Genomic DNA, 17,657 nt, shown 5'->3' with positions numbered 1-17,657 from the left:
TGTGTGTGTGTGTCTGTGTGTCTGTATGTGTGTCTGTGTGAATCTGTGTGTGTGTCTGTGTGTGTATCTGTGTGTGTGTCTGTCTGTGTGTCTGTGTGTGTATCTGTGTGTGTGTCTGTGTGTGTGTCAGTCGAGCGGCAATATCTTTCCATCGGTTGCGTAACGCTGTGTGGAAGCTACCTGGTCTGTCGCTCCGCACGAAGCTTCAGGTCTTCTCGGCCACGGTCATTCCCTCCCTTCTCTACGCTTGCGAAACGTGGACCCCCCTAGTGGAGCATCTTCGCCGGTTGGAAACATTTAGGCTGGCCTGCCTACGATCCATCCTGGGTTTAACCAGCAGGCTGGGTTGTGTGAGGAGCTCACAAATCCTTGAAAGATCTGGGCAAAGTCCCATCGGTGAGCTCCTCCGGCAGGCAAGGCTGCGGTGGCTGGGTCATGTAGCCCGCATGCCCAGCCACCGCATGCCTCAACAGCTTTTGTTCGGCCGGATCGAGGGGGCTAAACGGGCGAGACACGGGCTAGAGAAGAGATGGAGTGATGGGTGGGTGGGTGATTGGGTGGGTGGGTTAGTGGGTGGGTTAGTGGGTGGGTTAGTGGGTGGGTTAGTGGGTGGGTGAGTGGGTGGGTGAGTGGGTGGGTGGGTGAGTGAGTGGGTGAGTGGGTGGGTGAGTGAGTGGGTGAGTGAGTGGGTGAGTGAGTGGGTGAGTGACACCGGCTAGAGAAGAGATGGAGTGATGTGGTACAGGAGGACGTGGAGCTGAGTGGACTTGCCGATGACCGGTACCAGCGGTGTCAAGATCGGCCTCAGTGGAGGAGGCTCGTGAAGGACGCTACTGGGCAGTTGGAGGCAGTCGCCCTCCAACAACAACGGAGGGCGGAGGAGCGACGCTCACAACAACGAGCGGAGCGCCGGGTGGCTAAAGCGCAGCGAGTTGGGACAGTTTCATCAATATGAGAGCAGGCGAGCTGCAACGCGGGTTTATTGACGTTAAAGCTGAAGATCTATACAGTGACACAGAAATAAATTAGACAGGATGATGGTGGTGGTGGTGATGGTGGTGGCGGTGATGGTGGTGGTGGTGATGGTGGTGATGGTGGTGATGGTGGTGGTGGTGATGGTGGTGATGATGGTGGTGGTGGTGATGGTGGTGGTGGCGGTGGTGATGATGGTGGTGATGGTGGTGATGGTGGTGGTGATGGTGGTGATGGTGGTGGTGGTGATGGTGGTGGTGATGGTGGTGGTGATGGTGGTGGTGATGGTGATGATGATGGTGGTGATTGGTGGTGGTGATGGTGGTGATGGTGGTGATGGTGTTGATTGGTGGTTATGATGGTGGTGATGATGGTGGTGATGATGGTGGTGATGGTGGTGATGGTGGTGGTGATGGTGTTGATTGGTGGTGGTGATGATGATGGTGGTGATGATGGTGGTGGTGATGGTGGTGATGGTGGTGATGATGGTGATGGTGGTGATGGTGATGGTGGTGATGATGGTGGTGATGGTGATGATGATGATGGTGGTGATTGGTGGTGGTGATGGTGTTGATTGGTGGTTATGATAGTGATGGTGATGCTGGAGGTGATGATAGTGGTGGTGATGATGATGGTGGTGATGATGATGATGATGATGTTAATAATGTTGATGGTGATGACGTTGGCGATGTTGATGGTGACGATGATGGTGACGATGATGGTGATGGTGGTGATGATGATGGTGATGATGGTGGTGATGATGATGGTGATGTTGATGATGGTGATGATGATGATGGCGATGTTGATGATGGTGATGATGATGATGGCGATGTTGATGTCATTATTCCGCCGTCAGTGTTGCTGCTTGATGATGATTGGCACTGCGACACAGACACACACAGAGAGACACAGAGACACAGACACACAACACAGACACAGACACACAACAGAGACACAGACACACAACAGAGACACAACACAGACACACAGACACAACACAGAGACACAGACAGACAGACACACAACACAGACACACAGACACACAACACAGACACACAGACACACAAGACAGACACAGAGACACAGAGACACAGACACACAGAGACAACAGAGACACAGACACAACACAGAGGGGTTATACACAGCCTGGGTTCACATCCTGCCTGTGGGTGGGTGTGTGGGTGGGTGAGAGGGTGAGAGGGTGTGTGTGGGTGGGTGAGTGGGTGGGTGAGTGGGTGGGTGGGTGGGTGTGTGGGTGGGTGAGTGGGTGGGTGGGTGAGTGGGTGGGTGTGTGAGTGGGTGAGTGGGGTGGGTGGGTGAGTGGGTGGGTGAGTGGATGAGTGGGTGAGTGGGTAGGTGGGTGGGTGTGTGGGTGGGTGAGTGGGTGGGTGGGTGAGTGGGTGGGTGTGTGGGTGGGTGGGTGTGTGGGTGAGTGGGTGTGTGGGTGGGTGTGTGAGTGGGTGAGTGAGTGGGTGTGTGGGTGAGTGGGTGGGTGGGTGTGTGAGTGGGTGAGTGGGTAGGTGGGTGGGTGTGTGGGTGGGTGTGTGAGTGGGTGAGTGGGTGGGGTGGGTGTGTGGGTGGGTGGGTGTGTGAGTGGGTGAGTGGGTAGGTGGGTGGGTGTGTGGGTGGGTGTGTGAGTGGGTGAGTGGGTGGGTGGGTGAGTGGGTGGGTGTGTGGGTGGGTGGGTGTGTGGGTGAGTGGGTGTGTGGGTGGGTGTGTGAGTGGGTGAGTGGGTGGGTGTGTGGGTGGGTGTGTGAGTGGGTGAGTGGGTGGGTGGGTGTGTGGGTGGGTGAGTGGGTGGGTGGGTGTGTGAGTGGGTGAGTGGGTGTGTGAGTGGGTGAGTGGGTGAGTGGGTGGGTGGGTGTGTGGGTGGGTGGGTGAGTGGGTGGGTGGGTGTGTGGGTGGGTGGGTGGGTGTGTGAGTGGGTGTGTGAGTGGGTGGGTGTGTGAGTGGGTGAGTGGGTGAGTGGGTGGGTGGGTGTGTGGGTGGGTGAGTGGGTGGGTGGGTGTGTGGGTGGGTGTGTGAGTGGGTGAGTGGGTGTGTGGGTGGGTGTGTGGGTGGGTGTGTGTGGGTGGGTGAGTGGGTGAGTGGGTGGGTGAGTGGGTGGGTGGGTGTGTGGGTGGGTGAGTGGGTGAGTGGGTGGGTGAGTGGGTGGGTGGGTGGGTGTGTGAGTGGGTGAGTGGGTGGGTGAGTGGGTGGGTGGGTGTGTGAGTGGGTGGGTGGGGTGTGTGAGTGGGTGTGTGAGTGGGTGAGTGGGTGAGTGGGTGGGTGGGTGTGTGAGTGGGTGAGTGGGTGGGTGGGTGGGTGTGTGAGTGGGTGAGTGGGTGGGTGAGTGGGTGGGTGTGTGAGTGGGTGAGTGGGTGGGTGGGTGGGTGTGTGAGTGGGTGTGTGAGTGGGTGAGTGGGTGGGTGGGTGAGTGGGTGGGTGGGTGGGTGGGTGTGTGAGTGGGTGAGTGGGTGGGTGAGTGGGTGGGTGGGTGGGTGTGTGAGTGGGTGAGTGGGTGGGTGGGTGTGTGAGTGGTGTGAGTGGGTGGGTGGGTGGGGTGTGTGAGTGGGTGAGTGGGTGGTGTGGGTGGGTGTGTGTGAGTGGGTGAGTGAGTGGGTGAGTGGGTGGTGTGGGTGTGTGAGTGGGTGAGTGGGTGGGTGGGTGAGTGGGCGAGTGGGTGGGTGAGTGGGTGGGTGGGTGTGTGAGTGGGTGAGTGGGTGGGTGGGTGGGTGTGTGAGTGGGTGTGTGAGTGGGTGAGTGGGTGGGTGGGTGTGTGAGTGGGTGTGTGAGTGGGTGGGTGGGTGTGTGAGTGGGTGAGTGGGTGAGTGGGTGGGTGGGTGTGTGAGTGGGTGAGTGCGTGGGTGGGGGGGTGAGTGGGTGGGTGAGTGGGTGGGTGGGTGTGTGAGTGGGTGAGTGGGTGAGTGGGTGGGTGGGTGGGGTGTGTGAGTGGGGTGAGTGGGTGGGTGAGTGGGTGTGTGAGTGGGTGAGTGGGTGGGTGGGTGTGTGAGTGGGTGAGTGGGTGGGTGGGTGTGTGAGTGGGTGAGTGGGTGGGTGAGTGGGTGAGTGGGTGGGTGAGTGGGTGGGTGGGTGAGTGGGTGAGTGGGTGGGTGGGTGTGTGGGTGGGTGGGTGAGTGGGTGAGTGGGTGGGTGTGTGAGTGGGTGAGTGGGTGGGTGGGTGTGTGGTGGGTGAGTGGGTGGGTGGGTGAGTGGGTGGGTGGGTGGGTGTGTGGGTGGGTGTGTGGGTGGGTGTGTGGGTGGGTGTGTGGGTGTGTGGGTGGGTGTGTGGGGTGGGTGTGTGGGTGGGTGTGTGGGTGAGTGGGTGGGTGGGTGGGTGTGTGAGTGGGTGAGTGGGTGGGTGGGTGTGTGAGTGGGTGTGTGAGTGGGTGAGTGGGTGTGTGAGTGGGTGAGTGGGTGGGTGAGTGGGTGGGTGGGTGAGTGGGTGGGTGGGTGGGTGTGTGAGTGGGTGAGTGGGTGGGTGGGTGGGTGTGTGAGTGGGTGAGTGGGTGGGTGGGGTGTGTGAGTGGGTGAGTGGGTGGGTGGGTGGGTGTGTGAGTGGGTGAGTGAGTGGGTGGGTGGGTGTGTGAGTGGGTGAGTGGGTGGGTGGGTGGGTGAGTGGGCGGGTGGGTGGGTGGGTGGGTGGGTGAGTGGGTGAGTGGGTGGGTGGGTGTGTGAGTGGGTGTGTGAGTGGGTGAGTGGGTGAGTGGGCGAGTGGGTGGGTGAGTGGGTGGGTGGGTGTGGTGAGTGGGGTGTGGGTGGGTGAGTGGGGTGAGTGGGTGGGTGGGTGTGTGAGTGGGTGAGTGGGTGGGTGGGTGGGTGTGTGAGTGGGTGTGTGAGTGGGTGAGTGGGTGGGTGGGTGGGTGTGTGAGTGGGTGGGTGAGTGGGGTGGGTGGGTGGGTGTGTGGGTGGGGTGTGTGGGTGGGTGTGTGGTGTGTGTGGGTGGGTGTGTGGGTGGGTGGGTGTGTGGGTGGGTGGGTGTGTGGGTGAGTGGTTGGGTGGGTGGGTGGGTGAGTGGGTGGGTGGGTGAGTGAGTGAGTGAGTGGGTGGGTGGGTGGGTGGTGTGAGTGGGTGTGTGGGTGGGTGTGTAAGTGGGTGTGTGAGTGGGTGGGTGTGTGAGTGGGTGAGTGGGTGGGTGAGTGGGTGGGTGTGTGAGTGGGTGAGTGGGGTGGGTGAGTGGGTGGGTGGGTGTGTGGGTGGGTGTGTGAGTGGGTGAGTGGGTGGGTGGGTGTGTGAGTGGGTGAGTGGGTGGGTGGGTGAGTGGGTGGGTGAGTGGGTGGGTGGGTGTGTGGGTGTGTGGGTGGGTGGGTGTGTGGGTGGGTGTGTGGGTGGGTGTGTGGGTGGGTGTGTGGGTGGGTGGGTGTGTGGGTGGGTGGGTGTGTGGGTGGGTGTGTGGGTGGGTGGGTGAGTGGGTGGATGGGTGAGTGGGTGGGTGGGTGGGTGAGTGGGTGGGTGGGTGAGTGGGTGGGTGGGTGGGTGAGTGAGTGAGTGAGTGGGTGGGTGGGTGAGTGAGTGGGTGGGTGGGTGAGTGGGTGGGTGAGTGGGTGGTGAGTGGGTGGGTGAGTGGGTGGGTGAGTGGGTGGGTGGGTGAGTGGGTGGGTGAGTGGGTGGGTGGGTGTGTGGGTGGGTGTGTGGGTGGGTGGCTGTGTGGGTGGGTGTGTGGGTGGGTGTGTGGGTGGGTGTGTGTGTGGGTGGGTGGGTGGGTGTGTGGGTGTGTGGGTGGGTGGGTGGGTGTGTGGGTGGGTGGGTGTGTGGGTGGGTGTGTGGGTGGGTGTGTGGGTGGGTGTGTGGGTGGGGGTGGGTGTGTGGGTGGGTGTGTGGGTGGGTGTGTGGGTGGGTGGGTGGGTGTGTGGGTGGGTGTGTGGGTGGGTGTGTGAGTGGGTGAGTGGGTGGGTGTGTGGGTGGGTGTGTGGGTGGGTGGGTGTGTGGGGTGGGTGTGTGGGTGGGGTGGGTGTGTGGGTGAGGTGTGGGTGGGGTGAGTGGGTGGGTGAGTGGGTGGGTGGATGAGTGGGTGGGGTGGGTGAGTGGGTGGTGAGTGGGTGTGGGTGGGTGAGTGAGTGGGTGGGTGGGTGAGTGGGTGGGTGGGTGAGTGGGTGGGTGGGTGGGTGGGTGGGTGAGTGGGTGGGTGGGGTGAGTGGAGTGGGTGGGTGGGTGGGTGAGTGGGTGGGTGGGTGAGTGAGTGGGTGGGTGGGTGAGTGGGTGGGTGGGTGGGTGGGTGAGTGGGTGGGTGGGTGGGTGAGTGGGTGGGTGGGTGAGTGAGTGAGTGGGTGGGTGGGTGGGTGAGTGGGTGGGTGAGTGGGTGGGTGGGTGTGTGAGTGGGTGAGTGGGTGGGTGGGTGTGTGAGTGGGTGTGTGAGTGGGTGAGTGAGGTGGGTGTGTGAGTGAGTGGGTGGGTGGGTGGGTGAGTGGGTGGGTGGGTGGGTGGGTGAGTGGGTGTGTGAGTGGGTGAGTGGGTGGGTGTGGTGAGTGGGTGAGTGGGTGGGTGAGTGGGTGGGTGGGTGTGTGAGTGGGTGAGTGGGTGGGTGAGTGGGTGGGTGGGTGGTGGGTGTGTGAGTGGGTGAGTGGGTGGGTGTGGAGTGGGTGAGTGGGTGGGTGGGTGAGTGGGTGGGTGGGTGGTGGGTGGGTGTGTGGGTGGGTGTGTGGGTGGGTGTGTGGGTGGGTGTGTGGGTGGTGGGTGGGTGTGTGGGTGTGTGGGTGGGTGGGTGTGTGGGTGAGTGGGTGGGTGGGTGAGTGAGTGAGTGGGTGGGTGGGTGGGTGGGTGGGTGAGTGGGTGGGTGGGTGTGTGAGTGGGTGTGTGAGGGGTGTGTGAGTGGGTGAGTGGGTGGGTGGTGTGAGTGGGTGGGTGAGTGGGTGGGTGTGTGAGTGGGTGAGTGGGTGGTGGTGGGTGGGTGGTGTGTGGGTGGGTGTGTGAGTGGGTGAGTGGGTGGGTGGGTGTGTGAGTGGGTGAGTGGGTGGGTGGGGTGAGTGGGTGGGTGAGTGGGTGGGTGGGTGAGTGGGTGGGTGGGTGAGTGGGTGGGTGGGTGTGTGGGTGGATGTGTGGGTGGGTGTGTGGGTGTGTGGGTGGGTGTGTGGGTGGGTGTGTGGGTGGGTGGGTGGGTGAGTGGGTGGATGGGTGAGTGGGTGGGTGGGTGAGTGGGTGGGTGGGTGGGTGGGTGAGTGAGTGGGTGGGTGGGTGAGTGGGTGGGTGGGTGAGTGGGTGGGTGGGTGGGTGGGTGGGTGAGTGAGGTGAGTGAGGTGGGTGGGTGGGTGGTGAGTGAGTGGGTGGGTGGGTGAGTGGGTGGGTGAGTGGGTGGGTGAGTGGGTGGGTGAGTGGGTGGGTGAGTGGGTGGGTGAGTGGGTGAGGGGTGGGTGGGTGTGTGGGTGGGTGTGTGGGTGGGTGGCTGTGTGGGTGGGTGTGTGGGTGGGTGTGTGGGTGGGTGGGTGTGTGGGTGGGTGTGTGGGTGGGTGTGTGGGTGGGTGGGTGTGTGGGTGGGTGGGTGTGTGGGTGGGTGGGTGTGTGGGTGGGTGTGTGGGTGGGTGTGTGGGTGGGTGGGTGTGTGGGTGGGTGGGTGTGTGGGTGGGTGGGTGTGTGGGTGGGTGTGTGGGTGGGTGTGTGGGTGGGTGGGTGTGTGGGTGGGTGGGTGTGTGGGTGGGTGTGTGGGTGGGTGTGTGAGTGGGTGAGTGGGTGGGTGGGTGGGTGGGTGAGTGGGTGGGTGGGTGAGTGAGTGGGTGGGTGGGTGGGTGGGTGAGTGAGTGGGTGGGTGGGTGAGTGAGTGGGTGGGTGGGTGAGTGGGTGGGTGGGTGAGTGGGTGGGTGGGTGGGTGAGTGAGTGGGTGGGTGAGTGGGTGGGTGGGTGAGTGGGTGGGTGGGTGAGTGACTGAGTGAGTGACTGAGTGGGTGAGTGGGTGGGTGAGTGGGTGGGTGGGTGGGTGAGTGGGTGGGTGAGTGGGTGGGTGAGTGACTGAGTGAGTGAGTGAGTAAGTGTGTGAGTGGGTGAGTGGGTGGGTGAGTGGGTGGGTGAGTGAGTGAGTGGGTGGGTGAGTGGGTGAGTGACTGAGTGGGTGAGTAAGTGAGTGTGTGGGTGAGTGACTGAGTGAGTGGGTGGGTGAGTGGGTGAGTGACTGAGTAAGTGTGTGTGAGTGGGTGAGTGGGTGGGTGAGTGGGTGAGTGACTGAGTGGGTGAGTAAGTGAGTGTGTGGGTGAGTGACTGAGTGAGTGAGTGGGTGGGTGAGTGAGTGAGTGGGTGGGTGAGTGAGTGGGTGAGTGACTGAGTGGGTGAGTAAGTGAGTGTGTGGGTGAGTGACTGAGTGAGTGAGTGGGTGGGTGAGTGAGTGAGTGGGTGGGTGAGTGTGTGGGTGAGTGACTGAGTGGGTGAGTAAGTGAGTGTGTGGGTGAGTGACTGAGTGAGTGAGTGGGTGGGTGAGTTGCCTCACCGACGATGATGAGTATAATCACGACGATGATTCCTCCAAACACCAACTTCATCTGGAAGGAAAAAAACAGCACAGGCTCCAGTTACAGGATCACCACCATCACCATCACCACCATCACCATGGTGGTGATGGTGGTGATGGTGGTGGTGGTGATGGTGGTGGTGATGGTGGTAATGTTGTTGATGGTGGTGATGGTGGTGGTTGTGTTGGTGATGATGATGGTGGTGGTGGTGGTGATGATGTTGTTGATGTTGATGATGATGGTGGTGATTATGGTGATGTTGATGATGGTGATGATGATGATGTTGATGATGTTATGCTGATGATGATCATGTTGATGATGATGATGTTGATGATGATGTTAGTGGTGATGTTAATGGTGATGTTAGTGGTGATGTTGATGATGTTGATGACGATGTTGGTGGTAATGTTGATGATGTTGATGATGATGTTGATGATGTTGATGATGATGTTAGTGGTGATGTTAGTGGTGATGTTAGTGGTCATGTTGGTGATGTTGGTGGTGATGTTGATGATGTTGATGATGATGTTGTTGATGATGATGTTGATGATGATGTTGATGATGTTGATGTTAGTGGTGATGTTAGTGGTGGTGATGATGATGATGGTAGTGGTGATGTTAGTGGTGGTGATGATGATGATGTTGATGATGTTGTTGATGTTGTTGATGTTGTTGTTGATGTTGTTGTTGATGTTGTTTATGATGTTGTTGATGATGTTGTTGATGATGTTGATGATGATGTTGATGTTGGTGGTGACGTCATCACCTTGCACTGCTGCCACCACAGGCGACGCTGCAGGCGGCTGGACTGGGCGTGGAACGCCGTAGCCGACTCTGACAGCTCCTCTACATCAACAACATCAACAACATCAACAACAACATCATCAACAACATCAACAACATCAACAACATCAACAACATCAACAACATCAACAACATCAACAACAACAACATTACTAACATCAACAACAACATCAACAAACAACATCATCAACAACATCAACAACATCAACAACATCACCACCACCACCATCACCACCACCATCACCACCACCATCACCACCATCACCACCATCACCACCACCATCACCACCACCATCACCACCATCACCACCACCACCACCACCATCACCATCACCACCACCATCACCACCACCATCACCATCACCACCATCACCATCACCACCATCACCACCATCACCACCATCACCACCACCATCACCACCACCATCACCACCATCATCATCACCACCATCATCATCACCACCATCATCATCACCACCACCATCATCACCACCATCACCATCACCACCATCATCATCACCACCACCATCACCACCACCACCATCATCACCACCATCATCACCACCATCACCATCATCACCACCACCATCACCACCATCACTATCACCACCATCACTATCACCACCATCACCACCACCACCATCACCACCATCACCACCACCATCACCACCACCATCACCATCACCACCATCACCACCATCACCACCACCATCACCATCACCACCATCACCACCATCACCACCACCACCACCATCACCACCACCACCATCACCATCACCACCACCATCACCACCACCACCATCACCATCACCACCACCATCACCACCACCACCATCACCACCATCACCACCACCATCACCACCACCACCATCACCATCACCACCACCATCACCACCACCACCATCACCACCATCACCACCACCATCACCATCACCACCATCACCACCATCACCACCACCACCATCACCACCATCACCACCATCACCACCACCATCACCACCACCATCACCACCACCACCATCACCATCACCACCACCATCACCACCACCACCATCACCACCATCACCACCACCATCACCATCACCACCATCACCACCATCACCACCACCACCATCACCACCATCACCACCATCACCACCACCATCACCACCACCATCACCACCACCACCATCACCACCACCATCACCATCATCACCACCATCACCATCACCACCACCATCCCCACCACCACCACCATCACCAGCATCACCATCACCACCACCATCACCACCACCATCACCATCACCATCATCATCACCACCACCACCATCACCACCACCACCACCACCACCATCATCACCACCACCATCACCACCACCATCACCACCATCACCACCACCATCACCACCACCACCACCACCACCACCACCATCACCACCACCACCACCACCATCACCACCATCACCAGATTGGAGGTTCAGCTCCTCCAGCTTGTCTCCACGCTCCATCGCTCGGACGATGTTGCTCCGCATCACGTCCACCACCTCGTCCACACGGCCCTGCACCCTGAACCCCAACATCATCATCAGCATCATCATCATCATCATCAGCATCATCATCATCAGCAGCAGCAGCAGCATCATCATCATCATCAGCATCATCATCATCATCAGCATCATCATCATCAGCAGCAGCAACATCAGCAGCATCATCATCATCAGCAGCATCATCATCATCAGCATCATCATCATCAGCAGCAGCAGCATCATCATCATCATCAGCATCATCATCATCATCATCAGCATCATCATCAGCATCATCATCATCATCATCAGCAGCAGCAGCATCAGCAGCAGCAGCAGCATCATCATCATCATCAGCATCATCATCATCATCAGCATCATCATCATCAGCAGCAGCAACATCAGCAGCATCATCATCATCAGCAGCATCATCATCATCAGCATCATCATCATCAGCAGCAGCAGCATCATCATCATCATCAGCATCATCATCATCATCATCAGCATCATCATCAGCAGCAGCATCATCATCATCATCATCAGCATCATCATCATCATCATCAGTAGCATCATCATCATCAGCAGCAGCAGCATCATCATCATCATCAGCATCATCATCATCAGCAGCAGCATCATCATCATCATCAGCATCATCATCATCATCATCAGCATCATCATCATCAGCAGCAGCATCATCATCATCATCAGCATCATCATCATCATCAGCATCATCATCATCAGCAGCAGCATCATCATCATCAGCATCATCATGATCATCAGCAGCAGCATCATCATCATCAGCAGCAGCAGCATCATCATCATCAGCATCATCATCATCAGCAGCAGCATCATCATCATCATCATCAGCAGCAGCATCATCATCATCATCAGCAGCAGCAGCATCATCATCATCAGCATCATCATGATCATCAGCAGCAGCATCATCATCATCATCATCAGCAGCAGCAGCATCATCATCATCAGCATCATCATCATCAGCAGCAGCATCATCATCATCATCAGCAGCAGCAGCATCATCATCAGCAGCATCAGCAACAGCATCATCAGCAGCAGCATCAATAGCAAAAGCATCATCGTCAACATCATGATGGTGATGGTAGTGATGGTAGTGATGATGGTGATGATGGTGGTGTGGTGATGGTAGTGATGATGGTGATGATGGTGGCGTGGTGATGGTAGTGATGATGGTGATGATGGTGGTGTGGTGATGGTAGTGATGATGGTGATGATGGTGGTGTGGTGATGGTAGTGATGATGGTGATGATGGTGGTGTGGTGATGGTAGTGATGATGGTGATGATGGTGGTGTGGTGATGGTAGTGATGATGGTGGTGTGGTGATGGTAGTGATGATGGTGATGATGGTGGTGTGGTGATGGTAGTGATGATGGTGATGATGGTGGCGTGGTGATGGTAGTGATGATGGTGATGATGGTGGTGTGGTGATGGTAGTGATGATGGTGATGATGGTGGTGTGGTGATGGTAGTGATGTTGGTGATGATGGTGGTGTGGTGATGGTAGTGATGATGGTGATGATGGTGGTGTGGTGATGGTAGTGATGATGGTGGTGTGGTGATGGTAGTGATGATGGTGATGATGGTGGTGTGGTGATGGTAGTGATGATGGTGGTGTGGTGATGGTAGTGATGATGGTGATGATGGTGGTGTGGTGATGGTAGTGATGATGGTGATGATGGTGGTGTGGTGATGGTAGTGATGTTGGTGATGATGGTGGTGTGGTGATGGTAGTGATGTTGGTGATGGTGGTGTGGTGATGGTAGTGATGATGGTGATGGTGGTGGTGTGGTGATGGTAGTGATGTTGGTGATGGTGGTGTGGTGATGGTAGTGATGATGGTGATGATGGTGGTGTGGTGATGGTAGTGATGTTGGTGATGGTGGTGTGGTGATGGTAGTGATGTTGGTGATGGTGGTGTGGTGATGGTAGTAATGATGGTGATGATGGTGGTGTGGTGATGGTAGTGATGTTGGTGATGGTGGTGTGGTGATGGTAGTGATGTTGGTGATGATGGTGGTGTGGTGATGGTAGTGATGTTGGTGATGATGGTGGTGTGGTGATGGTAGTGATGATGGTGATGATGGTGGTGTGGTGATGGTAGTGATGATGGTGATGATGGTGGTGTGGTGATGGTAGTGATGTTGGTGATGATGGTGGTGTGGTGATGGTAGTGATGATGGTGATGATGGTGGTGTGGTGATGGTAGTGATGATGGTGGTGTGGTGATGGTAGTGATGATGGTGATGATGGTGGTGTGGTGATGGTAGTGATGATGGTGGTGTGGTGATGGTAGTGATGATGGTGATGATGGTGGTGTGGTGATGGTAGTGATGATGGTGATGATGGTGGTGTGGTGATGGTAGTGATGTTGGTGATGATGGTGGTGTGGTGATGGTAGTGATGTTGGTGATGGTGGTGTGGTGATGGTAGTGATGATGGTGATGGTGGTGGTGTGGTGATGGTAGTGATGTTGGTGATGGTGGTGTGGTGATGGTAGTGATGATGGTGATGATGGTGGTGTGGTGATGGTAGTGATGTTGGTGATGGTGGTGTGGTGATGGTAGTGATGTTGGTGATGGTGGTGTGGTGATGGTAGTGATGATGGTGATGATGGTGGTGTGGTGATGGTAGTGATGTTGGTGATGGTGGTGTGGTGATGGTAGTGATGTTGGTGATGATGGTGGTGTGGTGATGGTAGTGATGTTGGTGATGGTGGTGTGGTGATGGTAGTGATGATGGTGATGATGGTGGTGTGGTGATGGTAGTGATGTTGGTGATGGTGGTGTGGTGATGGTAGTGATGTTGGTGATGATGGTGGTGTGGTGATGGTAGTGATGTTGGTGATGGTGGTGTGGTGATGGTAGTGATGATGGTGATGATGGTGGTGTGGTGATGGTAGTGATGTTGGTGATGATGGTGGTGTGGTGATGGTAGTGATGATGGTGGTGTGGTGATGGTAGTGATGTTGGTGATGGTGGTGTGGTGATGGTAGTGATGATGGTGATGATGGTGGTGTGGTGATGGTAGTGATGATGGTGATGATGGTGGTGTGGTGATGGTAGTGATTATGGTGATGATGGTGGTGTGGTGATGATAGTGATGTTGGTGATGATGGTGGTGTGGTGATGGTAGTGATGATGGTGATGATGGTGGTGTGGTGATGGTAGTGATTATGGTGATGATGGTGGTGTGGTGATGATAGTGATGATGGTGATGATGGTGGTGTGGTGATGGTAGTGATGTTAGTGATGGTGGTGTGGTGATGGTAGTGATGATGTTGATGATGGTGGTGTGGTGATGGTAGTGATGTTGGTGATGGTAGTGATGATGGTGATTCTGGCGATAGTGATGGTAGTGATGGTGATGACTGTAGCGATGTTGATGATTTTAGTGATGGTGGTGGTGATGTTGATGTTGCTGATGATGTTGCTGATGTTGGTGATGATGGTGATGATGGTGATGGTAGTGATGTTGTTGATGTTGCTGATGATGGTGATGATGGTGATGATGGTGATGGTAGTGATGTTGTTGATGTTGCTGATGATGGTGATGGTATTGATGATGGTGGTGATGCTGATGATGGTGATGGTAGTGATGGGGATGATGTTGTTGATGATGGTGATGATGATGATGGCAGTGATGGGGATGATGTTGTTGATGTTGCTGATGATGTTGCTGATGTTGGTGATGATGTTGGTGATGATGTTGGTGATAGTGATGTTGCTGATGATGGTGATGATGGTAGTGATGATGGTGATGGTAGTGATGTTGATGTTGCTGATGATGGTAGTGATGTTGATGTTGCTGATGATGGTGATGGTAGTGATGATGGTGGTGATGCTGATGGTGATGATGGTGATGATGGTGATGTTGCTGATGATGATGATGGCAGTGATGGGGATGATGTTGTTGATGATGGTGATGATGATGATGGTAGTGATGGGGATGATGTTGTTGATGATTGGGATGATGTTGCTGATGTTGCTGATGATGTTGTTGATGTTGCTGATGATGATGATGATGATGGTAGTGATGTTGTTGATGCCACTCACTGTGTGATGGCATCACTCCTCTGTGGCAGCCGCGATGTTGTGGGCCCGGTCCTGACACAGAGAAAGACATCAACACACGACCTCCTGTAGACCAGGCGAGGTAGTCAACATCTCACAGGGTCCGGGATCGAACCCACGACCTCCTGTAGACCAGGCGAGGTAGTCAACATCTCACAGGGTCCGGGATCGAACCCACGACCTCCTGTAGACCAGGCGAGGTAGTCAACATCTCACAGGGTCCGGGATCGAACCCACGACCTCCTGTAGACCAGACGAGGTAGTCAACATCTCACAGGGTCCGGGATCGAACCCACGACCTCCTGTGTACCAGGCGAGGTAGTCAACATCTCACAGGGTCCGGGATCGAACCCACGACCTGCTGTAGACCAGGCGAGGTAGTCAACATCTCTCAGGGTCTGGGATGGAACCCACGACCTCCTGTGTACCAGGCGAGGTAGTCAACATCTCACAGGGTCCGGGATCGAACCCACGACCTGCTGTAGACCAGGCGAGGTAGTCAACATCTCTCAGGGTCTGGGATGGAACCCACGACCTCCTGTGTACCAGGCGAGGTAGTCAACATCTCTCAGGGTCTGGGATCGAACCCACGACCTCCTGAAGACCAGGCGAGGTAGTCAACATCTCTCAGGGTCTGGGATCGAACCCACGACCTCCTGAAGACCAGGCGAGGTAGTCAACATCTCTCAGGGTCTGGGATCGAACCCAAAACCTCCTGTAGACCAGGCGAGGTAGTCAACATCTCTCAGGGTCTGGGATCGAACCCACGACCTCCTGAAGACCAGGCGAGGTAGTCAACATCTCTCAGGGTCTGGGATCGAACCCACGACCTCCTGTGTACCAGGCGAGGTAGTCAACATCTCACAGGGTCCAGAATCGAACCCACGACCTCCTGAAGACCAGGCGAGGTAGTCAACATCTCTCAGGGTCCGGGATCGAACACGCGACCTCCTGTATACCAGGCGAGGTAGTCAACATCTCACAGCGTACGGGATCGAACCCACGACCTCCTGTAGACCAGGCGAGGTAGTCAACATCTCACAGGGGAGACTCACAGGAAGAAGTCTTCGCCCTCCGAATCATCGTCCGCCAGGAGATTTCTCTGGAAAGACGACAAATTTAAAAAGACGGTGAGCTGCCTGCAACGTCGTTTTGCCAGGTGAGAGGCTCCCCACAGAGACACACAGACTCATAGAGACTCATAGACACCCACAGAGACCCACAGAGACACACAGAGACCCACAGAGACACACAGAGACTCACAGAGACTCACAGAGACTCAGAGACGCACGGAGACACACAGAGACCCACAGAGACCCACAGAGACCCACAGAGACACACAGAGACCCACAGAGACACGCAGAGACACACAGAGACTCACAAAGACCCACAGAGACACACAGAGACTCATAGAGACTCACAGAGACTCACAGAGACAGAGACACACAGAGACCCACAGAGACCCACAGAGACCCACAGAGACTCAGAGACTCATAGACACCACAGAGACACACAGAGACACACAGAGACACACAGATACTCACAGAGACACATAGAGACTCACAGAGACACACAGAGACCCACAGAGACCCACAGAGACACACAGAGACACACAGAGACTCAGAGACACACAGAGACACACAGAGACACACAGAGACTCATAGAGACCCACAGAGACTCACATAGACCCACAGAGACACACAGAGACTTACAGACACCCACAGAGACACACAGAGACACACAGAGACACACAGAGACTCACAGAGACCCACAGAGACACACAGAGACACACAGAGACACACAGAGACACACAGACCGACAAAGACAGAGACACACAGAGACACACAGACCGACAAAGACAGAGACCCACAGAGACACACAGAGACACACAGACACACAGAGACACACAGACCCACAGAGACACACAGAGACCCACAGAGACCCACAGAGACACATAGAGATACACATAGACTCATAGACACCCACAGAGACCCACAGAGACACACAGAGACCCACAGAGACACACAGAGACCCACAGACACACACAGAGACCCACAGAGACACACAGAGACCCACAGAGACTCAGAGACGCACGGAGACACACAGAGACCCACAGAGACCCACAGAGACCCACAGAGACACACAGAGACCCACAGAGACACACAGAGACTCACAGAGACTCAGAGACGCACGGAGACACACAGAGACCCACAGAGACCCACAGAGACCCACAGAGACACACAGAGACCCACAGAGACACACAGAGACCCACAGAGACACACAGACTCATAGAGACTCATAGACACCCACAGAGACCCACAGAGACACACAGAGACCCACAGAGACACACAGAGACTCACAGAGACTCAGAGACGCACGGAGACACACAGAGACCCACAGAGACCCACAGAGACCCACAGAGACACACAGAGACCCACAGAGACACGCAGAGACACACAGAGACTCACAGAGACCCACAGAGACACACAGAGACTCATAGAGACTCACAGAGACTCACAGAGACAGAGACACACAGAGACCCACAGAGACCCACAGAGACCCACAGAGACTCAGAGACTCATAGACACCACAGAGACACACAGAGACACACAGAGACACACAGATACTCACAGAGACACATAGAGACTCACAGAGACACACAGAGACCCACAGAGACCCACAGAGACACACAGAGACACACAGAGACTCAGAGACACACAGAGACACACAGAGACACACAGAGACTCATAGAGACCCACAGAGACTCACATAGACCCACAGAGACACACAGAGACTTACAGACACCCACAGAGACACACAGAGACACACAGAGACACACAGAGACTCACAGAGACCCACA

At 55.7% G+C, this 17,657-nt stretch overlaps 1 protein-coding gene across 4 annotated transcripts in view; it reads right to left on the bottom strand.

Annotated features, from left to right (window-relative positions):
* Positions 1-963: 963 nt before the first annotated feature.
* Positions 964-17,657, bottom strand: part of VAMP4 (vesicle associated membrane protein 4) — a 22,002-nt gene continuing 5,308 nt past the window's right edge. For 3 of the 4 annotated variants that reach the window (XM_078884936.1, XM_078884938.1, XM_078884937.1), the window contains 6 exons: positions 15,853-15,899; positions 14,780-14,830; positions 10,633-10,733; positions 9,151-9,230; positions 8,363-8,414; positions 964-1,853 (listed from right to left, as the gene is read on the bottom strand). In XM_078884936.1, coding sequence (XP_078741062.1) covers positions 1,825-1,853; positions 8,363-8,414; positions 9,151-9,230; positions 10,633-10,733; positions 14,780-14,830; positions 15,853-15,899 — 360 coding nt within the window. In that variant the 3' untranslated portion in view covers positions 964-1,824. The remainder of the gene's footprint in view (positions 1,854-8,362; positions 8,415-9,150; positions 9,231-10,632; positions 10,734-14,779; positions 14,831-15,852; positions 15,900-17,657) is intronic. The other variant, XM_078884939.1, reaches the window with a different exon arrangement.

This window comes from Lampetra fluviatilis, unplaced genomic scaffold (genome assembly GCF_964198595.1).
Source record: "Lampetra fluviatilis unplaced genomic scaffold, kcLamFluv1.1 SCAFFOLD_857, whole genome shotgun sequence".
In the NCBI taxonomy this organism is placed as follows: Eukaryota; Metazoa; Chordata; class Hyperoartia; order Petromyzontiformes; family Petromyzontidae; genus Lampetra; species Lampetra fluviatilis.
Note: the sequence above shows the minus strand (reverse complement) of the source record. Positions and strands in the feature narration are given on the sequence as shown.